Source organism: Lutzomyia longipalpis, chromosome 4 (genome assembly GCF_024334085.1).
Source record: "Lutzomyia longipalpis isolate SR_M1_2022 chromosome 4, ASM2433408v1".
Classification (NCBI taxonomy): Eukaryota; Metazoa; Arthropoda; class Insecta; order Diptera; family Psychodidae; genus Lutzomyia; species Lutzomyia longipalpis.
In genome coordinates, this window is record NC_074710.1 from 13962562 (window position 1) to 13974893 (window position 12332).

The window sequence follows — 12332 nt, forward strand, 5'->3', positions numbered from 1 at the left end:
ACATATAGATTTGTAACCATCTGACCATATCCTATAAGAAATAAAGAATAAATGTAAGTGTAGCGTGCGAGGAATTTTTGGCCTAGAAAAGTTGAAAAATTTGCAAGCATAAAAATTTTTTTCAATGAAAAGTTTGCAAAAATATTCACAAAAAACACAAAAAAAGGAATCATATCTCAATTCCAATTGCACATAATGCTTCCAAGATGATTGACCTTCATAGTACTTTCGACCACAATAGGAAAGCGTTTTTAATTGGTCGCTTTATGATCATCATCAATAAATTATTCGAGTCGCCAGTCGTTCACCGCGTTTTTATTTGCAGAGCAAGTATTTATTGCTTCTCTATTTTTGTTTTTTTTTTCTTTAACACCGAAGAGCGTTGCGTTTCTATTTTCAGCACGTTTCTGTAAAAATTAATATATTCCAAATTCTCCGAATTTCAACTACATAAAACATTTTTTTGTTGCTCTTTTTGTCGGTGAATATTTTAGAAATGCTACACGTAAATTGACATAGAAAAGTAAATCATCAGAAGAAAAGATCAATGGCAGGAGAAACTGAGTTCTTCAGAATAATGTATAATTCTAAATGATTCTAATACAGGAATTTAGTTGATTAGACTGACTATTTTAAGCATTTTAAGGGTATTAATGAATTCGTGGTAATCGCTGTATGTGCATTAAATAAAAAAAATCAAATTTTATCAACCATAGACAACTAAACTGAGAGTGGGATATATTATTTGAAAATATTTTGTGAAAATATACAAAGAAGACAAGGTAAGTTGAATTACGCTAATGAAACTTCTGGTCAATCTAATAAAAACTATGAAAAAATTAATTCGCAAAATATACTATCTTTTTATCTTTGAGCAGCGCAGAATTCTGGTCGCAAAAGGGTTAACTGAATCAAATTGTAACAGAAAACATAGCTTTCCCTCCCCCGTGACCCCCTTAAAATGTGTGATTTTTTTTGTTGTCCTTGAAAATGTTCTATTTACTTTTTTCTCTCTTACGGTATGTGGCAATTATGTATCAATTAGGAATTTCTTCATGAAAACAAATTAATAATTTATTGAAAAAGTATTTAGGGGTAGGTAATGAATGATCCATTAGGAAACATTAGAGCGATTAGAATAAAATTGATTTATTTTATAAGAATTCTTTTTCTAACCACAATGACGATTTTTCATTTTTTCCAAGTCGTATTCTTCTTGACTTACCGTGAATTCTTTTGACTTCTCCTTAATACACTGTACTTCCCTTTGCCACCCATTTGTGAGATTCTTTTGAATTTCCTAAAGGAAATTTTTTAATACACCGGCACCTGCATGCCCCATTCGAATTTCACAACGAACTCCCTCCAAAGAATTTTCCGGTAGTTAAATCAGCAATATTTGCATCATATGCCTGCCGAGAGGGTTTTCACACTTGCTGATGCAACAGACTTATGTGCGTAACATAACCTTACAAAAATTTATGATTATAATGTCAGTCCAGTCAGTGGCTGAATGACATTTACAAAATAAAATATTTTTACATGTTTTTTTGTAAATATTTCCTTAATTTCCCATCAGTGTTGCTTTTAAAATGTCCCAGAAACTCCAGGAACTCAAGTACGAGTCATACGATGAGTGCTCTCGCCTGTATGCTGTGCCGAATCTGAAGAAACAGAAAATAACAACGTATGTAAATTCGAGATGAAATGAAAAAGATTTTTTTTTAAATTTAATAAATTGTTTTTAGGCTCTGTAAATCTGCCATTAAGTTGTACGATGAAGCTGAAAAGCAGTATGAGATGCGCGATGAAGAGCAAAGTTTCATTCTCTACATGAAGTACTTCAATGTTGTAAATGTGATTCGGGAAAATCCAGAATTCAGTGGACACAAGAACTACGTGATGGCACTTCTAGGAAGTCATAATAAGCAAAATAAGGCAATGGAAAGAACTGAAGAGTTGTCAAAGAGTTTACGGAAGCGCTATGAATTGCTAAAGAGGAGCAAAGAGTCCGAGATCGAAGAGCATGTACCTGATGATGAAATGCCCGAAGTGCCTGAGAAGGTAACTTCCTTGACGAGTTACGAACTCTTTGAGATGATTAAGGCCGGAGGTAAAGGGCTCCTAGTGCTTGATTGTCGTCCAAAGAGGGATTTTATTGCATCGAAGCTTCTCTTTGAGCAGTGCCTAAACATTCCGGAAGATGCCATTCTACCCGGTATGACTGCAGGAAAGATGTACCATGCACTCAGTCCTGCCGAAAGGATACTGTGGGATTCACGTGGTGAAATGGAGTGCATTGTTCTGATAGACTGGAGTACACGAGGGAAGAATCCAATAAGAAATACACCACTGTGGTACTTGAAGGATATCCTGGAAAATTGGGATCCTGATGTAAATTACAAGGTGCTTGTGATACTTGACGGTGGATATGAAGACTATTTGTTGCGGTATCCAATGCAAACCACCAATCCTCGAGCACAGCCTCCGGTGACAATTAAAGAAGATGAAGGTCTCCTTGAGGAAATTGAATATCCCACAATTGGAGACATTGTGATGAAGAAGGATACTTTTGGCGGAGAAGGCCGTCCCAATGTTGATCGGGGCTCAAAAGCAGCTGCTGTTGTGACGTACGAGCAGAAGGAAAAGATGATGCAGGATATTCTGCAGCAACAGGAAAAGATTGCGGAGAAAGTGCTGACGGTGGAAAAGGAACGTCTCAATGCAGAGAAAGTATGGGATGAATTGAATGAGATAAAGAAACAAAAGGTTGTTGCTGATGAAGAAAATATAGCCCAGCAGACACGTGAACAGGAGCTCATCTACAGCATTATGCAATTTGAAAATCAACAGCGTGACTATATGGCAGAGAATGAGCGTCTCAAGCGACAACTAGGTGAAATGGAGGCTGCCCTGGAGGAAGCCACAGTAGCGCGTATTCAGAATAAGGATAGGGAAAGGAAACGACTGCAGGAAGAACGGGAACAAATGGAGGCAGAGAGGGAGAAAAAGTTGAAGGTGGCACGAGAGCAGAAGAAACTTCTGCGGGAAGATAAAGAAAATCACCAACATGTAGTGGTACCACCTATTAATCGCAGTGCCAAGCCACAGAGTATTATATTCCCACAGCGTGGCATGTATGATCTTGCTGCTGTGCCGGGTAGTGTCGACCCTGGACTCACGGGACTGAAGAATCTCGGGAATTCTTGCTACATGAACAGCATTGTTCAGTGTCTCAGCAATTCCCCCAGCTTGACGGAATACATAATTCAGGGTGGCTATAAGAAGCACATCAATAGCACCGGGAAGACTCAAGGAAGAATTATTGAGGAACTTGCCATTGTTGTGGATGCCCTCTGGGCTAGAAGATATCGATACATCTCACCGCTCAGTCTGAAATTCACCATTGGTGCCATTCATGGGGTTTTTCGTGAGTTTGAGCAACAAGATGCCCATGAATTTCTAACAATCTTCATTGATATGCTTCATGTGGATCTCCAGACAATCGACACACGCGCGCATATTCGCGAAAATCTCTCCATGAGCGAAAAGGCCTGGTCGGACTTTACACAATCCCGTGAAAGTGCCATTCTTCGGCTCTTCTATGGGCAAATTAAGAGTACCGTCAAGTGCAAGGTGTGCGGCGCAGAAAGTGCCACATATGAGAGCTTCTCCAATCTCTCCTTGGAACTCCCGGCCACAAATACACGGTGCTCCATTGAAGATTGTTTCGATATGTACTTCAATGGTGAAAATATATCCGGGTGGAATTGTCCGGGATGTCGTCAGAGTCGAAATGCAGTGAAGAAGCTCGATATTTCCAAACTACCACCCATTCTTGTAATTCATCTGAAGCGCTTCTACGCCGACGATAGCATGAGTACCTCTCAGTATCGCAAGAAGCAAAACTACGTGCGTTTTCCACTAAAAGATCTCGATTTAAGTCCATATATTGCGCGCAGTGGGAAGAATTCCCCCAAAACATATCACCTGTATGCCGTATCAAATCACTACGGCACAATGGATAGTGGTCACTACACAGCATTTTGCAGAAATTCCCATTTGGGACGATGGTATAAATTTGACGATCAACAGGTCAGCTCCATGGATGCGGGGGATGTACAGTCATCAGCTGCCTACATTCTCTTCTATACCTTCCTTATGGATGTTTAACAAAAAATCTTTGGAATGAATGAGACTTCTCAGACATCCTCTCTAGTTAAAAAGAAATTAGCTTTGACCGTGAAACGGCTGGAAAGAATTTTATGAATATTGTATGTGTACATATAAAAAAAACTTATGCTGATCGAAAATATAAATTATACAAAAAAAATTTATTTGGTTTTGCTTGTTGACTAGGTCTACCTTATCTACTGAAGATTCTATCTCTTCTCCGGCACTCGCAACAAACTATTTGGCGCCCAATCCTAAAGACTCTTTTTTCACAAATTTTCACTTCTACTTCAAAAATCAATTTGAAATTCGAAAAAGAATTAGAATGAAATTAAACAGAGGCGTAATTTAAGAAATTTATTCTATTGAGCGATGAAGGACGTTAAAAGTGAATTATGAAAAAGGATTAAGGAGTCAAGATTGATTCTAATTGGCGTTACTGAACCACATTTTGGATCGTTGCATTCAGACCAGAAGTTTTGACCCATTTGTTTGTGCAATTAATGTAATTATATAGTCTGATATATTTGTTCTAAAGCTGGAAATAAATTGCTTTTAGTCCGTAAAGGAAACCGAATTTACGGAATTTTAGGTTTTTTAATCATATGAACAGCATCCCTAATTCCCGCCACTAGCTTTCATTTAAGATGTTTCATAATGTTCTCATAATATGGTCTTTATCTTTCATTCAGTTACTGAAATAGAACACCGATAAAGGGCTAATCAAAAAGAAATTTATATTGGAAATTACAACTATTTTACTTTATTGTTTTTCTTCAAATAATTACTAAAATGAATTTACATTTGAATATTTAATTACTATTTAGTTGTTTTTTATTCATTATCTTTCACTTCACTCATTCATTTCTTCTCTTTTTTATTATAAATATTCATGTTGTTTTCTCATTGTTTTATCATTTTTTTATGATTTAAATAATTCTTCGTGGCTTACCAAAAGAAAAAAAATTCTAGACGTATTATTTTTTTACTCCATTACATTGGAGCTTGGCTTGCGCGTTTTTTGCGACATACAAAAATATTTTTTGTTGTCTAATCCCCGCAGAAATCAAGTCATTAGATTTCCTTTTTTTTTAAATTATTTATTCACCAGATGTTGCTCCCGGAAAATGTGATTGGGACACTTTTTTTTGGAATGGCCATCCTTTTGGGTTCCTTTCGGCTTCAATCTCCATATAGGCAAGTAATGGGGTGCCATCTCTTATTTTTTTTTGTTTTTAAAAGGATTTTACATTCGTCATTATACTTTCATATTTCGTCTGCGAGACTTTTTGCGGAAAGGGGAAAAGTAATTTCCTTTTAAAATTGTGTTTTTCTTCTAAATTTCGCACATAAAACCACTCTCGCAAAATTTTCCTGCAACACACACATACTATATTAATCCACACTAATTGGCGATGACCCATGTGATCGCCGTGGGTTCTTTTTAGTTTTTCTCTACATCCCCTGTTGATGGATGATACGATTGGGACAAATTTCAAGCATATAAGAAATTCTTTTTCTTTCTTGTTAATTAAATTAATTTATCTATTTTTTTCTCTCACGTTAAATAAATTCATTTTTAATATTTTTTTGTCTAATTCAGAAAATACTCTCTAAGATTTTTTTCTTTTGTGTTTAAATAGCGAAATGATAAATTAATTAGGTTATATAAAATAAAAGTTGCCTAAAAAAAAGGTTGGTTCTTGCTAAATATCATTCAAACATCTAGACCAGGTGCCACTAGTTGTTAAGGAATTTACAATGTATTATGTATTATAGCCAAGGGCGTTTAGTAAATTTATATTTAGTAGAAGCTAGCGTCTTTTAAAAGAAAATATCCATTCTTTTTTTTTCATAAATCTTCCATCATCATTCATATCTCACCATAAAACTTGTATGTTCTTTTTACATATTAATTTTATAGATATAATACTTCCTTAAAACAAACTAGTGTCAAACGATCAAAATGCCTAATCATTTAGCAAGGATACGTATACATAAAATTATTATAATAATTTTTGTTCATTCATTTAGGATACCTTATTATGATCGTCTGTAGAGGATTTCCTTCTCAGAAGAAACTCCTCCAAAATTGAATTTTGCAAAAAGGATAATTCTTAAAATAGAAAATCTTTAAGAAACCAATGCATTTGAAAATTAAGTCGAAAAATGAAATAATTTCTTTTTTTTTTTAAATAAACTAATTTTTTTTTAATTTTCGTACTTTCTGTGGAAAACGTGTCCTCAATCGTGTATGAGCTGTATGGGTAAAGAAATCCTTCTCCATTCCCCAGAGTACTTTAATAACTTGTGATCTTTCTTTTTTTCTTCCATTTTTTTTATTCTTCCTTTATCATCATTTCTATTTGGCTATCGTTGACACAAGGTCCCTTTTTCTTGCAGTTGCCCCTCTCCCACTCAATTTACACCAATCTAAAATCCCCACCTCCCTGAGATCTTCCTGCGGACATACCGTGTATGAGTTGGTCCTGTAAATTAACAGATGGACTACTGTTGACCGAATTGATGGTATTGGTGCTCTCGTCGGAAGTTCGTTTGAAGAAATTATGTTGCAAGGCATAGTACGGTGTAATGCGCAATTTCGGATCAAATTCCAGCATTCGAAAGATAAGATCTTTGAATTTGAGATAATCAGATACAGAATGTCCCGGTTCACCAGAACGACGACCACCGGGACCACCTGTCTCCACACCGAGCACCTCATGGAGCTTCCGTGTGCCAGGAAGTTTATATTTGCGCCCATTGTGATTCTTCTTGAGCACATAGCTCCCATCCGATGGGAGTTTATCGAAAAATTTCCGGGTCTTGTGTGCCTGATCGAGAAGATGTTTTGGGGGCATACCCAGAACTTCCACCACCTTATTCATCTGATCAACCTCGTTGCAGCCAGAAAATAGTGGTTCACCCGTATGCATTTCCACGAGAATGCACCCAAGTGACCACATATCAATGGCCAAGTCGTATGGGATGCCGAGCAGGACTTCAGGAGAGCGGTAAAAGCGCGATTGGATGTATTGATATATCTGTAAAAAAAAGGAAATAAAATTCCGTTATAAAACTGTAAAATAAAATTTATTTTCTAAAAATTTATAATTATTTGATCAAAAAGAGCAAGGGAAATCCTACAACGATCTAGGGATCTTCATAATATATATAAAAGGAATAAAATCGCTTTGATTTTATTTAAATTAAGAAACTATTTTTGACAGAAAGAAATCATAAATGTTTTCCAAATTCTGGAGGTCTGAGAAATCTATGTAAGACAATTTATATTTTAAGCATCTAAAATAGGACTTCAACCTATTTCCCCAAACTCTTAAACATTTTGCCGCAAGATATAAAATTGATTTTTTCTTTATAAAATACTTATCTGTATTTTTATGGATCATTCTGGACATAAAATAAGTATTAGTAACTCACCCTCTGTCCGAGTTGACATGAACTTCCGAAATCTACTATTTTAATTGCGGATCGCTTGGGATTACATAATAAAATATTCTCTGGTTTGAGATCACAGTGGATTATACTCAGTTCTGCAATTAAAGAAAAAAAAATAATTAAAATTATGCAAAAAAATACATAAAAGATTTTTTTTGTCTTCGAAACTTACCGGGGGTACTTAAAAAAAGTAATGCAGTACATAATTGTTGAGCAAATTTTCGGGTTAAATTAAGTGATACTCCACGAAAATTTGTATTACGCAGCAGATCGTATAAATTATAGGATAGAAGTTCAAATACTAGGCAGAGGTGATTTCGCCACATGAAATGCCTCTTTAGTCGAACTGAAAATAATAAGAATTTTATATATATCATTTAATGGTGAGTGAAAGTGTGACAAAGAAAGCAGCGAAAAGAAGCACCCTTACCGATGTAGTATTTGTTTTCCGTGTCAGCTCTATTCATCATTTCAAGAAGTCTCACTTCAATTTGTGCCTGATTCAAGAATGGCTTCTTATTCTTTATAATTTTAATCGCCACATAGCACTTTTCCTCGTGATCAAACGCCTTTACCACTTGCCCGAAGCTCCCCTTACCAATCAATGAATCAATTTCATATCTATCGAGAAATTTCTCTCCGTGCTTTATAATGTAGTCATGATTATCATCATCGTAGCCATCATTGTAGAGTTTTCGCTCCTTCTTGTGTGATAAATCATCGCAGTGTGTTTGTTGTGCACGTCGCTTTTTCTTCGCATAGTACACCTCATTGATGTGCTTGTAGGTCTTTATGAGGTCTACACTCAATTTCCTTAGGGGTGCCGTTGAAGATTCACGGAAGTGCATCGGGATGCGCGATTGCATTGCACGGATATCTGTTGATGAGGCTGCTGGCGATCCCAACCTTTGAACGATCTCACGATGCGTCGCTGGAAGATGTTCTTCCGCCACGAGACGCCCATATAGCGGTGCATGGCGCTGTCGGGATAAATCTGTGCCCGAACTGCACACGTACATTGCCACTATGTGTTCAAGGCGAAAAAATGAAGAGAAAAAACCCAAATATTAGTCTCTGTTATTGTCACTCAAAAGAATCGCAGGTTTACTTTTGCAGCAATATAAAATAGAGCATCTTTAGTGAATTGTGGGAATATAATCGAATAAATAAAGATATGTAAGATCAATACTTCTTCAAATGATTAAAAAAAAAACTATTTTATTTTGCTAATCTTTAGAAGTCTAAACAATTACTTTTAAACGACTTATCGTTAAAAATTATTATTCAATTGTTCCCATAATTCCCACAAAATTTCTATCCTTTAGAAATAAGTCACCAAAGTGCTTCATCATTGCCTGAGTATAGGAAGTGGGTAAAGATTGTGCAAAAGACGTTCGCCTCTCGAGGATTTCATTGACGCCCCTACGTATCTTATGTGGTCTATTTTTAAACCCGTGTGGTGGTGTCGACTCTATTTTGGGGTCACCCAATAAACCCAAGGCATCCCACGTGTTCTCTCTCTCGCTCTTCATTTTTTTTCACTCCCTTGAGTTTTATACTTACATTTTTGATTTGTTTTATCCATTAGCATAGTAATCTTGCCAGCCGGATGATAAAGAAATTCCTCCCCGGAGTACTGCAACACTCCCCCTGGTACCCTTATCGAAGGGTCCTCCTCCAGATGATTTTTTTACTGGTGAATCCAATTAATCTATTTTGGTGATTCAACTTTCACACACTCTCTCGTCCTCCACAATCCTCGCAAAACTTTGCTATTCTCTTTCGATTTTTTTTTAAAACAGAATACCGTCAAACGGCATTTCCAACATTTTCACCATCCTTTAGCTCTTATCTACTTCTCCGGCTTTTCTTCAGCGTATCCTTTATTCCTCCGTTTTATCTATTTCAATAAGACACGTAAATTTCTTGTTAGAGATTTTTTTTTGATGATTTTCTTAACACGAATAAGCTCTTAGAATAAGATTTCTTTTGCCACTAACCTGCTTCAGGTCTTGGATTAAAACAGCATAAGAGTCATCAATCTGGATTTCTTTTTTTTTTAGTATTTTTGTCTCACGATGCCCAAGCAGCTTTTGAAAACGACACTGCAAATGTAAGATTATTTTTTAGGATGAGTATTTTTTTAACAAATTTGTTTTTAGTAACAAAAATAAAATTAATTCTAATTGTGTTAGGACTATGTCAGCTGTTGGAACAAATTCACTGTTTTGCCCCACCTTACTTAAGATGTCATTATTATCTTCTTAGCTGTGATTCTTTATTCAAACAATAAAAAAATGATATTTAAGAACTTTTTTATCATGCTCAAAAATATTTTTGATTTATTTTTATATTAGATCGAAAAAGTTTTTCCTTTGTTGAAAACTCTTTAACGCCATCTACCGACACGATCGAAAAAAATACGAAGGAATGAAAAATAATGTAATTTTTGTATTTCCCGATTATTTTTACAGTGCAATATTTTTTTTACTCTGAAAAATAGTAAAATGATTTATTAAAGACTTCGAATAATTTAAAAAAAGACAAATAAGAAATTTTTCTTCTCATAAAATTTCCAAAGAATTTCATGAAACATGAAAATGGTTGCCGACATGAAACTTTGGCGTCGTCCAAAATCCGTAAAATGAAAATCGTATTGCTCTCCTGTTCTCTCTTTGGTCATTTTACCCCATCTCACTCTCTCTGAAAAATGTCACACTTTTTTTCCCATCAATCGCACCAAAAATGGCCCCAAAATCCCCCCAAAGAGGCTCCCGTATAGAGACTCCCACCTCACCTGTACTCCTCTACGTCGTAAAATTGGGGGAAATGTGCGAAAAGGGCACTTTATCCGACCACTTGCTTTTGCTCACTTGTGGTCGCCCCAAAGAGAAAATTGTCAATATTCTGCTCCTTCACCTTTTGCACAGATTTCAAAATTCAACTTTTCACCACTTCACACGGCTGCTGTCCATCAAATTTCACACAAAACACATTTTATGCACATCCACGGTGCCACTTTGAGTGTTTTTCTGTAGAAATTCGCACAAATATTTGGGAGAAAATGGATTTATTTCGACACACCAGAGAACACGCACGGGTAAATGACCTGGGAGACAGAGACAAAAAACGTTTCACGCCAATGTTTCAATGTTTCATATGAAACATGCTGCGGAAAAACAGCGAAACTCCACGAATTTTCACGAAAGCGTTTTGATTTCAATCGTAAATATATATTTTCCCAATCATTTTAAACGCATTTTCCAGCAAATTCACATGTTTCCAATTTTAACACATACTTTGCAATCAAAGAACATTTTTAAAGCCACTACTGGACTTGGCGGAATATTTTTATATCACGTGAATAGTTAATAAGAGTTTTCCAAATATTAGTCTTGGAGAAAACAATGCAATGCTGCTTCCCGACTGACGATACAAAGTCCTATTTTTGTAGAAACGATATATCAAAAAAATCGTGGAACAATTTTGAATCTTATAAACTTAAAAACGTTTCTATTGTCTCACTCAAAATGCAAGGTTTTTGCAATTTTATCGCATTATCCGTTTTTTTATCTACATGTTTGCCCTGTATAAACATGGTATCGTAGTATAGCGCTAAAAATGTAAATAGGACTCAGATAGGCATAAAACTCTGATCATAGCGATGGAGTAAGATGAAGAAATAAACTGAACTCTGATTGCTGATACTCATTTTTTTTTCTCTCTCCCACCCCTCCCTAAGGTCTTCGGGTCTACTGACCCATGTGGACCGCCACCTTGCTGATACTCATACTAATTATTAAAATAATTCTCGTATTTACATAATGAATTTAACATATATGATAATAATGTTGAAGTTTTTATAATGTGCGTTAAGCGGATTTTTGCACACGAGAAATCCGAGAATTTTTCTATAATTTCCATAATTTCGAAGTTTTATGTTTACAAAATGTTTGACAAAATAATTTTTTTCATGAAACAAACAACGACTGCTTCGGGTAAGCGAATTTACTTCGCTCTTACAGTGACCACATTTTTTTTCTCACGAGATGGCATGAGAAAAGTACTTTTCTCTCACTCTGGCATTTTGTGTAGGTGAGTGAGGTGAGTTTTTTTTTGAGTGTGTGCGTGAAATGTTTGTGCTGCGGAAAAAATTTAAAATATTTATTTATTTTCTGGGAAAAACTTTTTTGGGGCGCCTCGATCTGTAGATATTGCTTCTTGTCGTCTTTTCAACTACTTTTTTAGTCCTTCACGAGCAATAATTCCTAAGGATTAAAAAGTTTATGAAAAAGTTTCGGAAAAAGTGCATCGGTTGATGATATTTTGAATTATTTGTGTGTGTGTATGTGAAAGGATTCTTTTATATTCCGGTCAATTTTTACCACTAGAGGGCGCGCAAAATGTGCGGTTTGTAGTGGTGTGAGTCAGCTTTAGTTGTGTGGTGCATTCTATAGTGGTGTGCGCGGAATTTACTACTACATAAGCAATGTTTTTTTTGTAGTCGTGCGAAGAAATTAAAAAAAATCATTTATATTTTATTTAAAGAAAAAACTCATTTTTGTTGCACCAAATTTACTGGGAATGTTTAGGAGGCTCCCAGGGTGCTTCTGTGAAAAAATGGGAACCCAACTCGCCGGATTTTATACAGACATTGCACATCTTTTTTCGGCGGGAATTTGGAAAGTTTTGAACTAACG

At 35.7% G+C, this 12332-nt stretch overlaps 2 protein-coding genes across 3 annotated transcripts; one reads left to right on the plus strand and one right to left on the minus strand.

Annotated features, from left to right (window-relative positions):
• The first annotated feature begins 1486 nt into the window (after positions 1-1486).
• LOC129796545 (ubiquitin carboxyl-terminal hydrolase 8) lies at positions 1487-4333 on the plus strand. The gene is made up of 2 exons (XM_055838583.1): positions 1487-1687; positions 1749-4333. The coding sequence occupies exons 1-2, from the start codon at positions 1593-1595 to the stop codon at positions 4171-4173; spliced, it is 2520 nt and encodes an 839-aa protein (XP_055694558.1). The 5' UTR covers positions 1487-1592; the 3' UTR covers positions 4174-4333.
• A 574-nt stretch (positions 4334-4907) lies between these two features.
• Positions 4908-12284, minus strand: LOC129796555 (serine/threonine-protein kinase minibrain). Of its 2 annotated transcripts, none has more exons than XM_055838606.1 (7): positions 10430-12284; positions 9633-9737; positions 9196-9532; positions 8063-8656; positions 7805-7978; positions 7615-7727; positions 4908-7217 (listed from the first exon to the last, which is right to left on the minus strand). In XM_055838606.1, exons 3-7 carry the CDS (start codon positions 9221-9223, stop codon positions 6597-6599), a joined length of 1530 nt encoding a protein of 509 aa, XP_055694581.1. In that variant the 5' UTR covers positions 9224-9532; positions 9633-9737; positions 10430-12284; the 3' UTR covers positions 4908-6596. The 2 variants fall into 2 exon arrangements, with proteins under 2 accessions (XP_055694581.1, XP_055694582.1); XM_055838607.1 differs by having other exon boundaries at positions 9196-9557.
• Positions 12285-12332: the final 48 nt, after the last annotated feature.

What these genes read in the sequence shown, in the direction of transcription:
- LOC129796545 (XM_055838583.1), top strand. Translation starts at nt 1,593, where the DNA reads ATGTCCCAGAAACTCCAGGAACTCAAGTACGAGTCATACGATGAGTGC. An exon ending in AAGAAACAGAAAATAACAAC is followed by an intron (nt 1,688 to 1,748) that starts GTATGTAAATTC and finishes AATTGTTTTTAG; the next exon opens with GCTCTGTAAATCTGCCATTA.
- LOC129796555 (XM_055838606.1), bottom strand. Translation starts at nt 9,223, where the DNA reads ATGCTAATGGATAAAACAAATCAAAAAT. An exon ending in GGAAAACAAATACTACATCG is followed by an intron (nt 7,979 to 8,062) that starts GTAAGGGTGCTT and finishes TATTATTTTCAG; the next exon opens with TTCGACTAAAGAGGCATTTC. An exon ending in CATGTCAACTCGGACAGAGG is followed by an intron (nt 7,218 to 7,614) that starts GTGAGTTACTAA and finishes TTTTTTTTACAG; the next exon opens with ATATATCAATACATCCAATC.